The sequence below is a fragment of the Bombus impatiens genome, unplaced genomic scaffold, assembly GCF_000188095.3.
Source record: "Bombus impatiens unplaced genomic scaffold, BIMP_2.2 scf_0102, whole genome shotgun sequence".
NCBI classification, from domain to species: domain Eukaryota; kingdom Metazoa; phylum Arthropoda; class Insecta; order Hymenoptera; family Apidae; genus Bombus; species Bombus impatiens.
The window spans coordinates 4,884,769-4,904,280 of NT_176521.1; the positions used below are offsets into that span (position 1 = coordinate 4,884,769).

Here is a 19,512-nt window from a genome sequence, read left to right on the forward strand (position 1 = left end):
AATGTGTGATTTTGACTATTGGTGGTTTTTAAAAAGATGGAGATTTCATGAAATAACGTAATATTTCTCATAATAAATAAAATAGAATAACATGAATTTCCTTCTTTTCTTTCACTTTGCCAAATTTGTAATCCGAAAGATTTTGTCCGCAATTCTAAATAGTCGATTCGTAAAATATTTCCACTGATCCACATTTTACACTGGTTTTCATTACTCGATTGAACGTAATCTAATTCCTCGAAATCCTGCTTCATCTATAATACATCACTGGATACTAAAAACGTTGAAAGCAGCGCAACAACCAGAAACTTCTAATTAGAATGGAAGAATTCCAACTATTATAGAAGTACAACTAGAATTTTTCTACTCATTAAACGATTACATGATAGGATATTAATAGAAAACAGCAAACGAAGTTGGAATCGTTCGTTTGGAAAACAGGAAAAACTGGCGTTGTATGATAAAATTCGCATGGCTTCGCTCGATTTTGCCAGCGTACAATACGGTCTCGATTAAGCGACAAAAGGCAGGCAAACGAAAATTAATACAACGCTGTGGACGCGTGTATTCAATATTGCATGCATTTGCCCGTCCTCTCTGCTCCTTTGCCGGGTTCCTGCCAGACCATTATGCGTCTCGTTGCTCCGTTCCTCTTGTTAATTTCCTCGTTTAACACATGCAATCTGAACATTTAACAAGAAGAAATACTTTCGAATCGGGTTTAATCAGTTTCGATGTTTCTAACGGATAAGTGCAGAAACGACATGTTGACGTGTTGACGCGAGGGACATCGATGACTGTCACTGGAATTGTTGATGAGAATCGAGGTTGATTGCGACGCTTGAATCGAATGAAAAGTAATATTTAGAAAATTTTGTGGAAGCGTTAGGATTTTTGTCGAAAGAATCTTTGAAATCGATAAAAGATTTGTACAAATGAAAGTATACGATTATTGGGATGCTATAGAAAATGAAATGAAAGTTCGAGTACGATTAGGAAATTATTAAGACGTTTTAATTGTTTGCTTGATTGGCATCTTACGCGAACGTAGAGATTATATTTCTTCTCGTTTATGTCCATTATACCTTTCGATCAATCTATTTGTTTTTCCTTAATTCTGAATATAATTCTTAGAAATATAATTTAGTAATTTTTGCATCGTTACCTCACATGCAAAATAGTGATTGATTACTTGTTTCCTTGATAATTTCAACTGATTACCGCATGCTATAAGAGAAATTAGACCTTTCCATGTGATCGATAATCTTTCTTCTCGTATATGAAAATTCATTACACAGATGCTGTTTGAATTAAAATATGAAATTCCACGGTTCTCTGGCTGTTCTATAGATTTATTTTTCATAAATTACCATCAATTGCTCATAAATGTTTTATTAATCGTTATCAATTGCTCATAAATTACTATTAAACATCCAGACTAATTTTCCAAGGTAGAAGGACTTTGCTGATCGAAATTATCCAAACATTCGATAAATCCAGTACCTTATACGTCAGAATTATTTAGAATAAAGGAGATCATATGAAAAATAGAACGCGTATTGATTACGACAGTTTAAGTTTACAAACGCACAATAAAATATTCGAACTCTTTCATTTTACTATAAGATACGTGTTACACCTTGTCGCGATGCCACGATACGCAAAATTGATTCAATAGCGAACGTGTTGAAGTTTCACGTTCACTATGATTTCTTGTCGAATGATCTGCCCACGTTTTCGCAGTGGTTGCTCAATTAGTCAGACAAAATTAGGTAGTGGCGAATAGCGATTAAATAGAGACCCCGGGCAGGTCTTCCTATCGAGATATCGCGGTGGACAAACGATCGTGCTCGAACAGTTCGGCGGAAAGTGTGCACACGTCCGAATGTCAATAAATAATCGATTAGTTTGGATTCCGGTCGGTCGTAATGGATTGGTATATTTGTGATTCGAACGATAGCTCGTCGATACTGGAGGAGCATGTACGAACATCGATTCTGTTTAGAAAGTACTTATTTGTACAGAGTGTTGCACAATGAGTATCTGTTGTCTCAAGATGATCCTATATTCGAGGGATAGAGAGAACACGTAAAAGGCAGAGTTTATTTTACTTTTGCTTCATTTCCGCCCTATTTAAGAATTGACGTTGCGTGAATGCAATATTTCAATTACAATCTTGTTCTGTCAAATTTACATTGTTCAATTATATTTTTGAACATTGTGAATTCCAAGGATTTGCTTGATATTTATTTCGTCACAGTTTATTCTTCCACTTGGATCATATAATTTTACAAAATTTTCTGAAATTGAAGTATTTAAAGTACGCTATGACCAACTGTTCTTTCTTTCAAATTGTACAGCGTACCGCGTGTTGTACCTATTTGTCGAATGAGATTCTACAAAGTATTGTTCCAGTAATATTCGTATATTTTGAGAAAACGATAAGTAATTTTATTTATATTTTTCTATCTACTCTTTAATGGAAAATTACGCTAAAAGGATATTAATCTTTCTTCGTTAAAATTTTATTTCAAAAGAATTATTTCGTTTAAAATTCAAATAAAATATAAATAAAATAAAAATACGAAATATAATAAAAAATGATTTCCTTTGACATTATACATTTAATATTCTATCAAATTGTCGTTCACTACAAGTAACTCGATAAGAGTCCATATCACGAATCAAAGCGCACGTGGCAGAAAGTTTTTGTACGATATCTTTTATTCGTTTCTATATGCAAAACCATTCCTTAGCCAGTGGTGGTACATCAGCGATAGCGAAACACCCTCTAGCAATTACCATCGACGAGGAGGTTTTATACATTTTGCGTCAGGTGACGTTCGATCGCCGTTCGAACGTCGATTATGAGTCACAGTAAGCTGCGGCACAATGGAAAAAATCGTTCTTTTCAGATGGACAATCAGAATGGAGATTTATTGTGTTTTATATTTAATTACATTGGCGACGGGCCTCTTAATTTAAAATTAATTATTCCGCTTGCGAAACTGACGCTTTGTTCCCGTTTTTAGAAAAGTGAACGACTCGTAGGTACGTTCCGAATCTATTGAAACACATAATCGCGCCACAAATGCGCCGCTATTATTTGAATTTTCAACCGACTCGTTCATTTGCCCGAATAATTTCAACTATTCGGTCCAGGTACCCCGCAAATTTAAATCGATTCTATGCGACCCGATCTTATTGGCCCGCTCGTACTGGCCACACGTAATATAAAATTAGCGATGAAACGCTTTGATAATTGGGTATTAAAATCTTGCGATAATCGTGCTTTGTGCCCGGCCCCATCCACAATGCGTGTTCTTTCCTTTTGCAAATATTTATGCCCCCGCGAATTTCCCATCGTGCGCTACCCGTTGTTTCATGCACCGTTTCGTCAAATACGTTGTTGCTGCTGCTTGATGATGGCTAAATTAACCCCATTTTGTTGTAAATTGCCTGTTTGTGAAATTAACTAAACCGCGCTCTTCGAGTACAGTTTGTATTTCCTTCTCTACGTTATGCTGTTTCACGTCTAATTTTTGTTTACTATATAAACAATGATAAAACGTTGATTTTTATCAGTGCTGTTAAAGGGAACTTTTCTGTTTCTTCATTTTTGGTATTTTAAGATACAGCAGATTATTACCATTGATACGAAATAAGATAATTAGTTTGCTTCTTTCACTGTTGACTGGTTGCGAGTTATGTGCAAATAGACAGATAAGTATTTGCGAGAATTTAAGTGAAATTATTTCTTGTTCACACGTTTCATGTTTTATCGAAACTTGTTTAGCTCTTCTATGTAGGAAGGTATTTTTATAAAAATAAATAATCGACAATGTGAGAAATAAATTTGTCATGTTACGTTATATGGGAATTTCATGCTTTATATTGCGCTCTTAAATTTTGAAAATTGCACGCGATAAAGAAAGTTGAAGTAATTGTGTAGGATGAATCCTTTCAAGCCACGCAATATTCGTTCGATCCAATCTTCCCTAACGCTAGTTATTCAACGAGTTATTCAGGTAGTTCCAGGGAAAAGTATGATAAACAAGATAATCCATTCTGGAACGACTTATAAAAGCGCCATGAAAAATATCGTACTTATCAGTACGGGAATAAAATTCTATTTTTTTCCCTTACTTTAGAAACTTGTGCGAATGCACACGTGTTGACTTTCAATACTTTTTTTCCTATAACCAGAATTATTTTACTTACGGAGATGGCGTTAAACTATACACATTAATTCTCTTCTTATAAAACCGCAATTATCAGAAGAGTAGCTTTAAACTTTTGACATAAGGTTTCTAAATAAAGTTTTTAAAGAAAAGTTTCCACTCGAAATGATAATTTTATTGCACTAAAAATTGTTTCTATCGCTATTTCTTCGACTATATGACAAGTTACCAAATATGTTACGTTTCTCATGAACTGATTAAACTTACTCGTCGCTTCTACATGCGTTTCATACGATACGTGCTACAATCTTGAAAGTATTTTGCTAATTTTACAGACGATTTTCTCCAACTATATGTTAAATTTAGAAAAATCAATATCCTTCGAAGTATCTCGTTTTCGTCTATTCTTATCACGATTTTTTAGGTTTGTCGGGTTGAACGGAAAGCACGTTACATTTTAATTTCCCTTTTCCATCAAACTGAAGTACGTGTTTTCTCCTTTACGCGTGTTGTTCTCCATCAATGAATTCCCTTCGATGACTTTTCGCCATCTTCGCGATAACTTCGTTATACCATCTGCGTGAAATAATTTATTCCTCTGAGAAACAAAAAGAAAACGTTCCAATCCGTCCCTGTAGTCTTCCAAAGAAGATAAGTTCTTATTGTCGAGGTAGTTCTGTGACGAGCGGAATAAATGGTAACCCGAACATGCAAGAGCGGTAAAATGTGATAGACGAGATAGAAAATCCCATTCGAGCTGCGCCAATTTTTGTCCTGATACGATTGGCACATGTGGCCTTGCGTTGCTTGCTGAACCTTGGTGAACCACGTTTGAACCTATGCCAGGCCAACAAAAGACAAGTATCTCGAAAAATGTTCCTGAATGAATGAAAAATGAAGTACCTCAATTAAATTGTTTAATCTCAGTTTCGTCTCGCTACGAAAAACCAAACGATCTGTCTGTTCAACCCAACATTTTTACCACGTTGTATGTCGTTAAACGTTCCACACACGCACGTCGTCTTTCGCAAATACCTGGCGCAGCTTCTTCGATTATGGCACAATACAGTTCTTCGTTAATATCTTCACAGCGATCAAACTATTCCCGGTTGGTTGTCGTCGTGTTCCACAAAGAGAGGGCGCGAGTTCTTCGGCGAACGCGATATGGAGATGACTTCCAAATAGTTTCAAAGCATATTATTCTCCGGCTCAGTGCAAAGGGTATCACGGTCAAAGGATAGCAGAATCGCCGTTGCGATGCCGGAATCAACGAAGGTTCGAGAGTGGATACAAATTGGAAATATTCGCCGGAACGGAAAATGATACTCGAAGGTTTAATGCGATTTATACGAGCTCGATCGGAATTTTCATTTCGTTCTTATGAGGCTCGATCGGCTGATGACGTTAATTGAATAGAATATTGCTCGTTACAAGTAATCGTACCTGAAACGCGTATGTATCTCTCTGCTTTTAACGAAGACGATCCGGTGAAAGTGGCTGTCGATACGCGCTTAAATCCGTCATTTTCTCGGATCAATGAGATCTCCGAATTCTTTCTATTTCTAAAGGTAGTTTAAAAGGTTTAGTCGTGTAAAAATTTAGGCGTAGGCGTTTTATACGTTAAAACTAGCAAAAAAAAAAAAAAAAAAAAAAAAAAAAGCTCAAACGTACCTGAAACGCGTATGTATCTCTCTGCTTTTAACGAAGACGATCCGGTGAAAGTGGCTGTCGATACGCGCTTAAATCCGTCATTTTCTCGGATCAATGAGATCTCCGAATTCTTTCTATTTCTAAAGGTAGTTTAAAAGGTTTAGTCGTGTAAAAATTTAGGCGTAGGCGTTTTATACGTTAAAACTAGCAAAAAAAAAAAAAAAAAAAGAGAAACGCTCAAACACACGTTTGTTTATCTTTAACGAGGAGCTCATTTGCCCAATCACAAATTTCCAGCTTCTGTGGATATGGAGATACGGAGATACCCTTTCAGAAAACAACCTACCCTTTTTCATCTCTGCGAAGGTTGGGTTTCGAAAAACGCCTGTTTGTCTATTTTCAATGAGAAGCCCATATGTCGAATTTCGCGTCTCGAATTTTAGCAAAACGTGGAACACGAATATCCTTTAGAAAAAACGGATTCGTTCTTCAGGATTCGTATTTCCAAAATACCTTTCTTATCTGATATTTCGCGCTATAAAACAGGTATACTGTTACGTTCCGAGGCTTACTAAAGGTCGTGTTTTTAACCGTCGCCCTTGGTCCTTCAATGTCGTAGACAGATCGTCTTACATGACCGCTGAGATATACACAATGTGGCGATAAGCGTATAGTTGTTGCCAAGCAGCGAATTCAAAAAAACATCGATTCGCCCTCGATCCGTTATTTTACCAACGCAAAAAAGGTGGCTTAGTGATCATAGGTCGTGAGACTTGAGCGTGGTGGGGGTCGTCTCCAAGAGAAAACAAAGGAAAAAATCGAAGAGCAATGAGTATTTTACGAGAAGTCAAACCGAATGCATCGGGAAGTTCAGAGAAATAAAATCAAGGTCGCTTAGTCAAACGAATACGTCGAGAAATACTATAAAGTCGAGTCGAATTATGATAACAAACTAGTTATATCATCGTTCAATCATTTGTAACGTGTTAATTGTAATTTTAAATATTGTTAAAAATAGAAGCTTATGTTAATCCTGTTAATTCAGTGTTACAATCGTTTGAACTACCTCTGTTATTCTAATCGAAACAGAGCAACGACAGATTTGCGGCGTCGACTATCAAAATCGTAGCAAGAATTAAAGCCTCTCGTTGACGCGTTTCTTCGTGATCGCGTCTCTCCGCGAATGGTCGTAACACTGTCCAAGTTCTGCGTTTCTAGGTATAGCAGTTGGGTTGCACGTTGGTGAGCGAATCAGTCATTTTTACAATTTATATACAGGGTGGTTGGTGGTACAAGCGGAAAGGGAATGATTCTACGCGAAAAAAGAAGTCGAAAATATAGAATAAAAACTTTTTTTTTCATTTTTCCATCGTTAAACGTTCCACACACCCAGAAGTCGAAAATGTAGAATAAAAATTTAAAAATTTAAAAATTTAAAAATTTGAAAATTTAAAAATTCAAGAATTTAAAAATTTAAAAATTTAAAAATTTAAAATTTTACAAATTTAAAAAGTAACGTCAATCGAGACAACGATCTACAGTGAGATCCGTTATAACGTACCGCACGCGTACCGAGCGAAAATTCAAAGTCGATTTTCTCGAAAACAAAGCCTCAAGTGAAAAATTTTTATTGTATATTTTCGACTTCTTTTTTCACGTAGAATCACCCCCTTTCCGCTTGTACCACTAGTAACCACCCTGTATATGTATAGATAAGAAAAGGTGTCTATAGCGTGTTTTAAAATGCATTCAAGATATAATTTTATTCAGCTATCGAAATTATCAAATTTGTCTTTTTATTAAATTTGATTATGGGGTCCTCTTGAGATATATTTGCATTAAAAATATTAATTTCTCAACTCTTCCTAAAATACTATCTATTTCGAAAGAATTGATTATATTTTAGATACTAGGTACGTGGTTACTTTGCTCAGCATAAGCTTAAGCTGGCTGTATTCTAGTTAAAAATGACAATCATGACAACCGTGTCTCACTATCGTGTTGATGAAATTTCAAAAATGCTTCGTATAACATACAATGCTATTTGTATAAACGTTTTTTCTTGTTTCGACATATAAAACTTACACTCAAATTTTGATTCAATCATTTTGAAAGATCCTGCGTAATTCTGTTTCTAAATTTTCCTACGACTCATTAGACTCGACAGAAGTTAAAAACAAGCAAGTTTGCTGGCTATTTGTAATTTAATTGACTGTCATAAAAACGATATTAAGGACAGTAGCCGGAGAACAATTGTAGCGTTTTATCTTTTAATAACGAATACAAAACCAAGTATCACGGCCAGCGTTCGGAGAGATGCGACTCACGTACAATATTAAAGGAAAGTTTCGGATGCACGAGCATATTCTTTTGCCAGTTTAATTATTTTCATTCTGATCAATACTACATTCACAATTGCGCAGACGTTGGTATAAGGGAGTTTTCGAATTCGTTTTCCTCCAAGAGCCGCATGTGTTTACACTTTCTTTAGAAAATGGTTCAACATCGTCGACTGGAAATTCTGCTTAATTACGAGCCTGAATTTTCAAGTGGAATTCTTCTCAAAACTTCATATTCTGAAAACTACGGCCGCATAGTAGCACCTGTAAATATTTTACTTCGTTTAACGTAGCTTTTGATCATTTTCCTCGTATCCGAACACCGAAAATCCAACGAATAGTTCCGTTAAAAGTTCAAACGGCAAATTGCCATTTTTCATTTCCAACGAATTTGTCATAACGAAAATTCATTCGTGTGGAAAAATAGCAGCTTTCTTCGTTGATCCAGTTGAACGCTCTTTTCCGAGTAATTCGCCACTTTCGCCAATGCTTCGTCATTCTTATGCGCTCGTACACCTTTGCTTATTACGATACTTTCTCCGATTATTTAGCTGTGGGTGTTTCGTTTTGTCAAATATCAAATACATTCTTCACATACTACGAATACATAACTATGAAGCTTGCTTGTGTCCAACGAATGAAGTATCGTTGCTATTAACTTATCACTTTGCTAAACGCGTGTAGAACAAGCTGCGAACTATGCGTTCCTCCATAATCAGGAATTACTCAAACACGCGCATATATATCTGACAAGTTTACAAACTCGATTTTCTCGGAAGCCCTAAAAGCCATAGAATTCGCCTGACTTCAATTATGCCAGGAATTTACGACCACGGTGTACATTTCCTTCTTTCAACCATAATTCGCGTATCTACTTGCTAAAACCGTGACGACAAAAATTAGCCTACGCGAGGATCCAGTTCTCGAGTCGAATTTAACGAGCACAGCTTTATTTGCATTAATCCTGTGTACACGACGCGTTTGATAATCGAATTGCTGGCAAAGTAACGCAAAGGGGGAAGAAAGGTGCGTTCCCAACGGTGGGTGGCTGCACTCGTACACACACACACAATCGCATTCGCGTCGTATGCGTACACATCGAGAGACGAAAGAAGCTCGTGTGGATGAGTCACGATGTTGTATCGGTAGTCTAGCGACATTTCACGCGAAACTTGCACTCGAACGAACAGTTTCCCACTCGACACCGAGAGCACGGCGAATACTGTCTTCGCTCGTTGAAATTACAAACGCGACGACGGCCTGTCCTCTGTCGTTACGATCTTCGTGACCAGTTCGTGCCACCTAGACACGTTGTGAAGTGGAACTTCGCGACGTGAACATCCGCGAGACGAAGCAAACCTGCCGAGTTACAAATAACGAAAAGTATTCTGTCTCACTCCCCTCTGTCTGCCAGACTTCGCTGTCTGTATTTCTCCCTCGACTGCTTCCATCCAACTTTTACATGCATTGGATGGAGAAACAAACGAACGAGAGAAATAGCACGAAGGCCGACCCTTTTATACCGACGAGCGTACGAGTAAAGGGATACGAAGGGAAACGTTGATTGCTAGGAATGAAAACCGACCGGATTTCTCAGTGATTATAAAGCCAGCACGATAGGTTGCTGGGCTATGATAATGTTATTCCGCAGTCATTTTTATTTCGATGTATATTGTGCCTTTCAGCATTGTTGTGGCAATAAAGTAGAGTAGAGACGAGGGTGGCTTTTTGTCAAGTACTCGTTTTACGATGGTTTAATTAACTTCTCGATGTAACGTGTTCTTGGTACGACGCAGCATTTCTTCGCGGAATTTCAGTCGCTTTAAATGAATTTAATCAGTAAGAGATTTGGCAAGAAGTTGCATTAGCCTGTAAATGAATTATCGTATTATTTATTCGTTTGAAAATTGGAAACACCAGTACATAGTTTATCTTATTGGAAATGTATGGTTTTGCGACAAGATTGTGGTGATCTCTGAAAGGAAGCGATGTATGGTACAAAAATATCAGAAGATTCACAAGGTTCCATAAGATCTCTAACAGGAAGATTAGTTTTGTCTACAATGACTCGACGTAATACAGTGGATGTTAGAGTAATCACATTATAAAGAGATATTAACCATTAGAAAGTTTAAACTTTCACAATAGTGTAAAAATTCGTAAATTGTTAAAACACGCGAAACATTCTTATTGCATTACTATCGGCCTTACGAAGAACAACCTACTGTTATCGTACTTAATTGATTAGCTTCAGCGATGAAATGAAAAATGATAAGAATCGCTACGTTTTGCATAACGAACTAAAACGCGCAATACGCATCAATTTTCGCTTGTCCTGTTTGTTCGAAAGGCTGCATCGGTGCACACGATGCTCACGATAAAAAATCGAATTTGGGAAATGACACTAAGGGAAGGGGTGAGCGAATGAGACACAGGGGTGAACGAATGAGACACAGGGGTGAGCTGCTAATGTCGCGGAAACGCGGCGATTCTTTGACACGGACGCCTCGTTGCATATCCTACGCACGTTACTTACGCGAGCTCGTGACGATACACAGGTTAAACGCTTTCTTGAAAATGCTCGTCCGTGACTCTAGCGCAGTTTCCGGAAGCGTGATTGCGAATTTATCGCAAGTGATCTTGAAATTTAGTCGGAAAGGGTAGTTGGGTCTATTGTTTAAAATTATCGCTTCAAACGGTCGTTTCTAGCAGTTTTATTTTAGAAATAAGTTAGAAGTGAGAGAAAATTTGTTGCGACGAATGTGTAACGAATAAATGTCCAATGTTGGTGGTTACGCTTTAGATCTTTCTGAAGATTTCTTCTTTCGGAAGAAAGACCGGATAGAGTAGAAAGAAAATATGCGAAATGGATATTAGGCTTAGATATGACAACACCAAATTATATATTGATAGAAGAATGCAAGATAATAGAAATAAAAAAAAAGCATTAAAAAGAGCAGCAAGGTATGAAGAGAAAGCCCTAGAATCAAAAAAGGAATTAGTAAAGGAGTGCATAAAGGAAAGAGAGAGAAACTGGGGAAATGGCCATGAAGGGAAAAGAGCAAGAAAGAGAAATAAGAGACTAGAAGAGATGAGAAAGGGAGGGACGCAGATAGAAGCAGGAGAGGAGCAAGAAAGGATGACAGCAGACCAAATTATAGAAGAAAGAAGAAAGAGAGAAGCAGAAGAGAGGGGAAAATGATAAGGGAATCCAAATATAATATACACTACAGAAATATAGCTAAAGAAAAAGTTACCAAAATACTTAGAAGGGAGGATGAAGTGGAAGGACAGAAGAATACTGACAAGATTCAGATGTGGAAACGAAACCAAAGCAAGGGAATACTGGAAAGAAGAGGGAGAAAAAAATGCAGACTATGTAGAAGGAAAGAAGAAGACCTGAGACATGTAATAGGAGAATGTGAAATAATGGAAGGACCAAAGGACATAGGAAAAATGCTAAATGAGGCTGGAGAAGGTTTAACAGAACTGAAAGCAATAGTAGAGAAGAGTAGGGCAAACGACAGGAAGGATGCACAGCAAGGAGACTAAAGACCAAAGTTGCAATAGTTTTTAGTCATTAGTTGTTAATTTGTAGTTTCTAGTTTTAGTTTTTAGAGATAGAATAATTAAGGGAGTGCAATAGAATAGAGTGGAAAAGAGAGGAGATAGACATATAAGAAGAGAAATAGACATAAGAGATGTAAAACCGAAAGTTCGTCCAAAGCCGAATAAATTACAACAGTGCACCTTCATACAAACGTGAAACCAAGTCTGTTAAATGTTGCGGTGTTTATCTCAACAGAATAAAATGGATCGTACGTAATTCGACAAAATAATATAAAACAAAAAACATTGTGCGTCTATTATTTCCTCATAAAACGAGAGAAATTTTCGAATAACATAATATTTTAGTGCAAGTATCCGTAATCTACTTATGGTCGGCAATATGCATCATGTATATCTATGGCGATAGTGTTGATGTTGCTAATAGAAGAACAGCCGAGTAACACCAGTAACCGACTCTATGTGTATGGGTGCTTATCCCACGAACTAAGTTAGTCGATTCCCTATGGTCACTCGCCTATCGATTGGTCGAAACTCTGAGCTTTCGTTGTTCCGCGCTGTGGCTAAGCCTCCTGCTCCACGGGGGTTCGTTTCTGGTTTCGCCAACATCGCACCACCCCCCATCACAAACTACGGATTGGTAACTAGTCGTTCTTCCACCGGTACCAGAGATTGTTCTATGGAAATGGAAATTGTTTTTGTTCCTTTCTGCGACTGTTCTTGGCGAGCTAATGTACAAACGTGTTAGTTGCAATTCTTTGTTTAGGAAGTGAAGTTTTAATCCGTTTCTCGAGTCGTTAAGAAATAGAACGAATTCGGTTCTTCTTGGATCCTATTTTCAGGATTAATAGTTCATTTTTTGACCATTAGCGTGTCAAAGTTTGCATGACTTAGATGGATTGGAAAGTTAGGATGATTTAGTTTTCGTGGTTTTCACCGATTTTTCGTGTCAAGGGAGCACACGAGGTTTTAAAGACTCTCAGCACGTAGAATTCGACAAAGTTCTGATAGATTTGTAGCTCATAGACCAGAGTCTCGCGGAATAATATCGCCACGGAATTTTAAATAGAGTTACAACAGTTACGCATACAGCTGAGAAGAATAGTAATATCGTTATGCACTTACATTTGTTACAAGATATCATCGTAGACTGTATGATTGCGATTAATATGATAATTAGACACGATGGATGTTGGATCGTATGATATTTTATACCACATGTAATACAAATACTCGGACCAGTTCTCGTCAAGTATTCTCTCCATTCTTGCACAAGGGTTGCAAATAACAAATTAAACAAAATTACTCCTAACTCAATTGTTCGCAAAAACTCACGTATTTCCTGATTATACCACCTCTTCGAATCGTCATGCATTCCACTACGTAGACCCGAACGTAAGAAGACCGCTCTCTGCATTTCCCTTTTCGAACGTTGTCGCTGTTTACGTAAACAATTGGAAGAAACCATAAGGAAAGGCCAGGATACAGAAAGAAATAAACGAAATAGAGTATTACTTATTTGGGACGAAAACGCGGTTTAACGCGTACAATGGCTGTTCCTTTCAAAATGCAGCTGGAAGTTCGAGTACAGCGTTTCCAGAGAAACATTCTCCGGTGGATGGATCGCGGAAACGTGAACATTTGTTTTTCACGATAAAACGACCGCTACGGAAGAGAAGAAAAGGCCAACTTCCGCGCCACGACGGTTAAAAAGCGACGAAGACATTGTCGCGAATGAGTAGCAGCTCGTCGAGAAGGGGGATGAAAAGCGAAAGAATTGTGAGGGAGGAGGCAAGCGTTTTCTAATTGCATTATAAACTATCAAAGGCCCTGGCCATCATAATTGGCTTCCGGTTGCCGTGCAATTTGCATGGCTGTAGGCGCGCGCTTTGTGCTAATGATCGCATCGGCCATTGTGCACTCTTAGAAATCGAAGGCTACCTCTCTTATATTTGTGTCGCTTGTTTCCGCCCCGGTGAATTGATTCGCGCTAAAGGGTAGCAGCAACGGCGCGGTTCGTGGGCCACGTAGATCAGGCAAATGGAAAAGAGGAAAATATCTAATAGAGAGAGAGGAGAGAGAGAGAGAGAAAGAGAAAGAGAGACAGCGGGGCAGCCGTCGAGCAAAACGATACGCCTCCGTCGTTTAATTAAAGATCGCTTCGAACTATTCGCTTCGAACCATTTGCTTCGAATGATTCCGACGTCAGTGACGATGCATCTGTTAAATTAAGACTCATCGATGATTTGTACATTCAGCGTCCTATTTTACGTTACAAATATATTCCATCCAATGTATATGTATTCCATTGTTCGCAAGCATTTGATTACTTTGATCGATTTTTCGATATTTTACTTCTATTTCTTTCTAGTCAATTTGAAATTCTTTTATGAATTCTATCAATTCACATTATGGGATTCTATTGAATTCATATCGCGATCACGAAGAGAAATAATTCGTTCAATAATTCGTTTCTTTCAGCTAAATCCTATAATTTTACGAAGTTCGAAGAAGATTAAGTATTTTATCGAACCATGACGAGCTATCTCTTTCGAATCGTGGTATTTGTTCTAGATTATATTCTATATTCGATTCGATTGCTCTAAATTATATTCTATAATTTATCTACTATCGTAATATATTTTTTTACTTTGTACTTTTAATCAGACTGAGTTCGTGCAATTATATCGCAGCTCGTTTCCTAATAAATCGACAATATTCGAAATTGAGCAAAAGTGTATAAATTATTGACGAATTAATGATTGAAAGTAGGGCTTACTATCTCTTTCAGAAGCGAATATTTTTTTGAATTAGTATCTTTCTTCGAGATTACACGCGATCGATGTTTCACCACGTAATACTCGCTTAATGTTAACAACGGGTGTAATCAAACTTATCGAGGCACATCGACATTTATCTCTTTATAACGCGGCTAAATCATGAAGTCGATGAGTTTCCATTTCGAAAGTCCGCGCTAATTGCTTTATTTTTTATTCTCCGGATAGTCGATACATTTAACTTGGAACCAGCAGTAATAATACGTACACTTAAAACTGTACTGTGTCACGCACAATGCACGTCGCTTCTTAGCAGCATTTTCATTCGAAATATTCGCATTAATTAAACCACTTTCTACGCCCAGAACCATCCAAATTATCATTCCGTTCCACAAGAAGAACGTAATATCAGTAACATCGACTACGCCATACAATGCTCGAAAGTTTAAATCGAAAGCCACTCTTAATTTCACATTCTTTTTCCGATTTAATATTATTTTCCTTGGCCTTCGTGTGTTTACGAAATCTGTTAGAGAAATTTAACAACCGAAAGGAACAGCTACGATCTGATATTACAACATATTTTGTAATCCCTAATTGAACAAACGTCGAATAAAATGTGTAATGGGGTCATAGAAATATAAAAAAAAGTATAATCAAAGTACAGAGAAATACAAAGTATAGAATGAAATATAAAATAGTACGTAATGTAGTATGTAATTTACTATGAAAATTTACAGTTAACATGGAGTATGGGATATATGAAACCAAATTATAGAAAATATCGAATACAAAGCATATAGAGTAAAACTATAGAAAATACCAAATATATAGTTGTACAAATAAAATTATAGAGAATGTAAAATATGAAATATGGAATACCAAATATAAAATATGCATTTTGTATTGTAGCATACAGAATCTATTACTATACTCAAATATCAAGCACGAAATAAAATTGCGTTGTAAGTTCCTGCTTGAAATTTGATCGATGATTCCATACTATCAGATTTACATCGAAATAGTATCGCTGGAAAAGCAAGTATTAATTCGAGGACGTCACTTTTACGCATTACGGGGCATTCGTTAGCGCCGCTTTTGTTGTCGTCAACAAAGTCGCTACGATAATTCAGGACGAATTTAAAGGGTAGAAGATTAGTACGCGATCACGGGTGCTTATTAGCGCGCAGTCGTAATGCATAATTGTCCCGCTTGGCTGAAACAATGACGCGAACGAGATTCTCGCAGGCTTGTTCCTCTGCACGCTTTGGCACGAATCTTAGCAACAATAAGACGGCAGTTCAAATAGAATTTAAACGACGGGAACAAAGTGGATGTTGACTTGATGCGCCGAATAAAACGACAAGCCGCCGGTAAAAGGGTCCTCCGACTATTTACGTCGTTTCATCAACATTCTGTCAACACACCGCGTAACGAGCTACGAATTTTATGTTTGTGAGTGTTGGATTAATTTTCTTTTCTTTGAAACAGTCAACCATTCGATTTATAACATAACAAAAGTTATATTATTTCGATAATTCCATTTTTGTAATAGCAACGGCGAACAGTGTTTCCAAACATCTCTTCATTTAGAATCACGTAAAAGCTGACGGTTTCTTGCTATTGTTAAGTCATATAGGTCTTTATTGGAACAATAAATATTATTTTAATCGTATTCTTGGTTAGAAATTGCACGCGTCGTACATGGAAATTATCGCTACCCCCCGAATAGTTGTTTTCTTGATATTAAATAATCAAATAACGCTTCTATGTTCAATATTTTCTACGTCGATCGAAAATTCAAGTGATAAGACATTCACAAAGAAATTGTCGTAGTCTGTGGCTATATTATTTACTGGCAAAATAGAAACGTTGAAGCCTCGAAAGAGTGCACCCGATTATCTTTGGAATAATGCAACTAGTTTGGAAGTTCAGCGCGTTCATTCACTCTTAATCGAGAATGATCAGCGGCAACGCGCTTTTTTTTTTATGCAAGTTGGACTTTTTGGTGGATCGAGAAAGTCTTTATGGCAGCGCTTTATTATCGTATGGACGTAACAAGGGAGCCCGAGAGAAAGCGAACGAACGGGCCAGTTGGTCCGGTCTTGGTCCGCTGATTTTACGGTGTCCACGGTTGCTACGGTTTTACTTCCGACCGAGCTAGATTTTTCGTGCCTCTGCACGATCGATACTTTACGTGCTAAACGTGTCGAGAATGCCACGTTATGTAATTTCCGCGCGTTTTCCTTTTCGTCGTGTATCGGATTCGATCGTTTTACCAGCCTGAAGTTGAAGTAGCAAGGGGACCATGGTGATACGTATCGTATATTTTCTCGTGTTGCTTAAAACGAATCTGCCGGCAATCGCCTTAAAATCAATATCGCTATCGATTTTTATCGACGTTTCTATCGTTTCGATAAATAAGTAGATTTCCTCGAGAACGCAATTTATAGACATTTTTATCTTCGTGGCTTTAACTTCCCTGTGATCGTAATCCTCAATTATCTCGTTGCAAAACCTGCGTCGATGTAAAACAACTGAAAACAGTTCGGTTTGCTTTGATATTTTATCGTCGAATAATGTTCTTCCTCCATTTCTAGATTGCGTAAAACTGAACTTGGTCATTGATATAATTATTCAGATATTGGAAAATATCAAAATACAAGGTAACGTAACGCAGATTGTCCGCAACGAAGCAGAAAAACGTACAGTTCTGTTACTAAGAATAAAAGTAGTACGATGTAACGCTGAACGGTTGAAGAAATCTGACGAACGATGGAGAGTTAACTTTCCTCGAATAATTGTGTGCAAACTATTCTAGTATTGTACCTAAACAGTGCTATTTGATTCGGAATGGACGACAAGAATGTCTTAAATGTTCAAGTAATCGCTGTTAATGGCAGGAAAACGAGGAAACGAGTGTTTGCAGAAAATTAATCGGAAACAATACGCGGAACGAAATGTCTACGAAATGTCGAACCGTTCTAACGAAGCTTCTAACTTCGTTAGGGTTTACAATATTCGTTAACCCGTTTTTTTGACCGAAATTTTTTTTTTTTTTAAATCGAAAGACGCGATATCTGTATCGCTCGTCCATAAAACGAAAACTCGTATAAACATTATTTTAACACTGCCAATAAAAACAGCGTGCTTCGTTAAAAACAGTACGCCACGACGAGCAAACTCGTAAATGCAATTCAGCTTAGCAGAAGCGAGGATATTCTAGGCAATGGCGCCAATAAACAGCGAGATTTGCCTGAAAGACGGCGTTAGTTATGTAACAAACTTGTCAGATTGCAAACGAGCCAGATAGTCTGACCACGAACGCTACTAATTTCACTTGCGTCCCCGAGCATCGTGGAAACAGAGACACTCGCCTTTCCCTTGGCTGGAAACTCGGTTGTCGGCTGGACACCGACACCAAGGTCGAAATCGCGTCGACACAGTGCCTTGGGGAGGTCGTTGGAAAGCGCAGAGCTAGAGATGGCTGCAGTGGCAAAACGATGGACACTGATATACAAAAGCACGAGGGAGAAAGTGTGTCCGCGTATAACGTTGGACTTGGCGTGTTTCGGGTTAACGGCTGTCTTTATGCCGCGTTTCTACATACGTAGACGCGTGTACGACTGGGGCTACATTATGCAAACACGTTGACAGAGGGTGAATGGGAATTCTCGAGGCGGCGTGATCGCAGTTTCTATCGTGGCTAAGAGGACAAACGTTACGAACGCTAGCCGACTGCGGTTTCTAAATGGCCAACTTCGTTCGGCTTGCCAATTAATAGTATCCACATTCCTGCGACGTGTCGCTAATTAACGCTTTCCGCTAAATCTTTCTTTCCTGCTCGGTAATTCTCTCTGTTCTCTGTCTGTCTCTTTCTCTCTTTTTCGTGCGCGCTTTCTCTCTCTTTCTCTGTCTGCCTCTTCTCACTTCGGCACCCATTGTCCCGACGGTGGAATAGCATCGTTATTATTTCCGCGACGCCTCGCGGAGGACAGGAATCACCAGGCTAGACTCTTTGTCGTCGCCTGCGAATTTCTGGTCCAGCATCCTGACAATTCGTCGCGAAACATTTCCATTCCGATGACTCGGGCTCCGTAATTGCGTTACTCGACAGACAGACGACGAGTTCGAGTCTCCTTTGGCATCCAACGAGTGCTTGGCTTCTCGATACGCATTTTTATGCTGGATACGAGATATCGGGAGAGTGAGAGACAGGTAAGAAACGATCCGCGTGAACGAGGATAATTATCGTACGATGCCGGGTTATTCGTGAAAGATTTATCGTCTCGAACGGTTGATTATGATGAAACGTAAGGTTAATGGAAATCCAATAGAGCCTGTTCAAAGTTTGAGAACAGATTCGTTATTGGATGTCATTGTTACGTTGAGAGTAACGCGTTTCCACTTTGTTTTTGTCTCGAAATTCTCGTAAGATTGTGCATTTGAATAAACAGAAAATATCTTCGTCGATCACGTGTATCGAGAACAACTTTTTCATGTATTCATCAGACACAAGACATTTTTGAACGACAGAATTCGAGAACAACACACGTATTAAGAATTATCGACGTGTTTTTTGTAATAATTTAGACGAAGAGATTAGTATATGTAATTTATTTCTTAAACTTTCATTTTAGAGGAGAAAATAAAAATCGTCTATCATCTCCTTTCCGTACTAACAAAGCTTAGTGTCTAAAATGTCGCATCTTCCTTCTCTTGATTTCACTTCAACAATCAGCGTACGCGCAGCGCATAAAACTGTTCAGCAAATTCCCAATAACCAAACAGCGTGACAATAATTCCTGAAGATCAAAGTACCCACATTTCCTTCGATTCTCATTTTCGTTCTAGCCTCGTTATTCTGAATTTTCTGCCTTCGCGTTAGAAGCATCGTCGCCTCTCTATTTTCAGGTCAGATCCAACGTGCAAGGACCGCGTTTTCACGGTTCTTCGCCGCTCTAAACGGCTATTCCACTTTTGCGCGTGGCGATACCG

At 38.0% G+C, this 19,512-nt stretch overlaps 3 protein-coding genes across 5 annotated transcripts in view; 2 read left to right on the forward strand and 1 right to left on the reverse strand.

Moving 5' to 3' along the window:
- The window catches only part of LOC100747795 (RING finger protein 17), a 310,925-nt gene that overhangs the window by 14,992 nt on the left and 276,421 nt on the right, over positions 1–19,512 (forward strand). The gene's annotated exons all lie outside the window — the stretch shown is intronic.
- LOC105682185 overlaps positions 1–19,512 on the reverse strand; it is a 67,918-nt gene that overhangs the window by 11,717 nt on the left and 36,689 nt on the right. The gene's annotated exons all lie outside the window — the stretch shown is intronic.
- Positions 4,296–11,887, forward strand: LOC112212060. 2 transcript variants are annotated; one of them, XM_024364615.2, is made up of 3 exons: positions 4,296–4,306; positions 11,116–11,704; positions 11,748–11,887. In XM_024364615.2, the coding sequence occupies exons 2-3, from the start codon at positions 11,369–11,371 to the stop codon at positions 11,766–11,768; spliced, it is 357 nt and encodes a 118-aa protein (XP_024220383.1). In that variant the 5' UTR covers positions 4,296–4,306; positions 11,116–11,368; the 3' UTR covers positions 11,769–11,887. The 2 variants fall into 2 exon arrangements, with proteins under 2 accessions (XP_024220383.1, XP_033174506.1); XM_033318615.1 differs by lacking the exon at positions 4,296–4,306 and having other exon boundaries at positions 11,004–11,704.

Coding starts and splice junctions, on each gene's coding strand:
- LOC112212060 (XM_024364615.2), top strand. CDS start 11,369: ATGATAAGGGAATCCAAATATAATATACACTACAGAAATATAGCTAAA. Junction 11,705..11,747: donor GGGCAAACGACAGGAAGGAT/GCACAGCAAGGA, acceptor AATAGTTTTTAG/TCATTAGTTGTTAATTTGTA.